This window comes from Cyprinodon variegatus, unplaced genomic scaffold, assembly GCF_000732505.1.
Source record: "Cyprinodon variegatus isolate N-32 unplaced genomic scaffold, C_variegatus-1.0 Scaffold1103, whole genome shotgun sequence".
Lineage (NCBI taxonomy): Eukaryota > Metazoa > Chordata > Actinopteri > Cyprinodontiformes > Cyprinodontidae > Cyprinodon > Cyprinodon variegatus.
Genome location: NW_015151556.1, coordinates 207,233 through 208,718, shown reverse-complemented (window position 1 = coordinate 208,718; position 1,486 = coordinate 207,233). Strand labels below are relative to the sequence as shown.

General features: G+C 50.0%; 1 protein-coding gene across 1 annotated transcript in view; it reads left to right on the top strand.

Annotated features, from left to right (window-relative positions):
- Positions 1–1,486, top strand: part of senp6 (SUMO1/sentrin specific peptidase 6) — a 24,624-nt gene that overhangs the window by 2,164 nt on the left and 20,974 nt on the right. Inside the window, exon 2 of the mRNA XM_015400443.1 lies at positions 763–856. Within this exon, the coding sequence (XP_015255929.1) occupies positions 763–856 (94 nt within the window). The remainder of the gene's footprint in view (positions 1–762; positions 857–1,486) is intronic.

Below are 1,486 nucleotides of genomic sequence, written 5' to 3'. Positions count from 1 at the left end.
TCCAGGATGGAGTCACAGCCAAACAGGAACAGACCAGATGAAGCTACTTAGAAACCAATTAACCTACCAGTCATGTTTTTGGACTGTGGGAGGAAGCTGGAGTACCTGGAGAGAACCCAAACATGCTCAGGGAGAACATGCGTTTCTTATTAGACTAACAGAAAATGTGCAATATGGATTAAAACAAAATTTGACTGGCGCAAAAATTAATCATTTTATTGATTTGAAAACCCTTAACTACTTTTCACTGATTTACTGAAAAACAAAGTTGGTTTGGTAACTTCATTAAGATTTGAACTTGATAGCCAGATGTATCAAGGTGTGAGAAAATGTATTTAATCTCCTCTGAAGATTCATCATGGGCGCCTCTAAAAAACTCTCAAATGATCAGAAAACAAAGATTGTTCAACATAGGTTAGGGGAAGGATACAAAAAGTTGTCTCCGAGATGTGAACTGTGGGGAACATGGGAAGGAAATGGGACAGTTCCAGTTAAGCCCAGAAGCGGCAGGCCAAGAAGCGCAGTGCTGATCTGCGCAGCCCGGAGGCGCTCTGAGTGCAGCTTCCTGTCGGGTCAGACCGTGTCTCACCTGCGAAACTTTAGATTTCCCAGACGGATTCGGCACAGGCTGTGATGCCAGGGGGTCGGACCTGTTCCTGACAGCACGAGCGCATCTCTGCAGCTGCAGCGGGTTCGGTTCGGTTCTGTCGGGCCTGTGGGTTTTGTCCCTGCACTGATCCGGCTCTTGGTTTGTTGTTTAAGCCCTGAATCGTTCTGAGACCAGGACAGATGGAGGCTTCAAGCACAGTTGGAGCTTCTCGCTTCCCGGTGACAGAGAGACGGCGAAGAGACACGAGTAAGAACCTTCTGCTCCCGCTTCCAGAACCTTCTCTGCACACATCCAGCTGTCGGTCTCAGCGCTCCGCTCATTTAAATCTTTCTCTGTAGTAAAAATATGATCAGAACCGCACTAACGACCCGGCCCATTGTCAGGGTGAACAGGAACCGACACTAAGTCCTGCTTGGAGGCCTCATTTCCAGCTGAGCCCACAATTATTCACACCCCTGGCTGATTTGGATGGCTTATCTTTTAGCTTGGAATCAAACATTAGGCAGAATCAGGCTGGAAAAGAGGCGTTCGTTTAGATTCTATTAAAAATTTTAAATTGTTCAGTTATTGGCTGTGTTCGGATTCATGGGCTGCGTCTTCCAAGGACCCGGTCTACCTGTACTGGATCCTCCAAGGACGCGGTCTACCTGGACTGGATCCTCCAAGGACGCGGTCTACCTGGACTGGATCCTCCAAGGACGCGGTCTACCTGGACTGGATCCTCCAAGGACCCGGTCTACCTGGACCGGATCCTCCAAGGACGCGGCCTACCTGGACCGGATCCTCCAAGGACGCGGCCTACCTGGACCGGATCCTCCAAGGACGCGGCCTACCTGGACCGGATCCTCCAAGGAGGCGGCCTACCTGGACCGGATC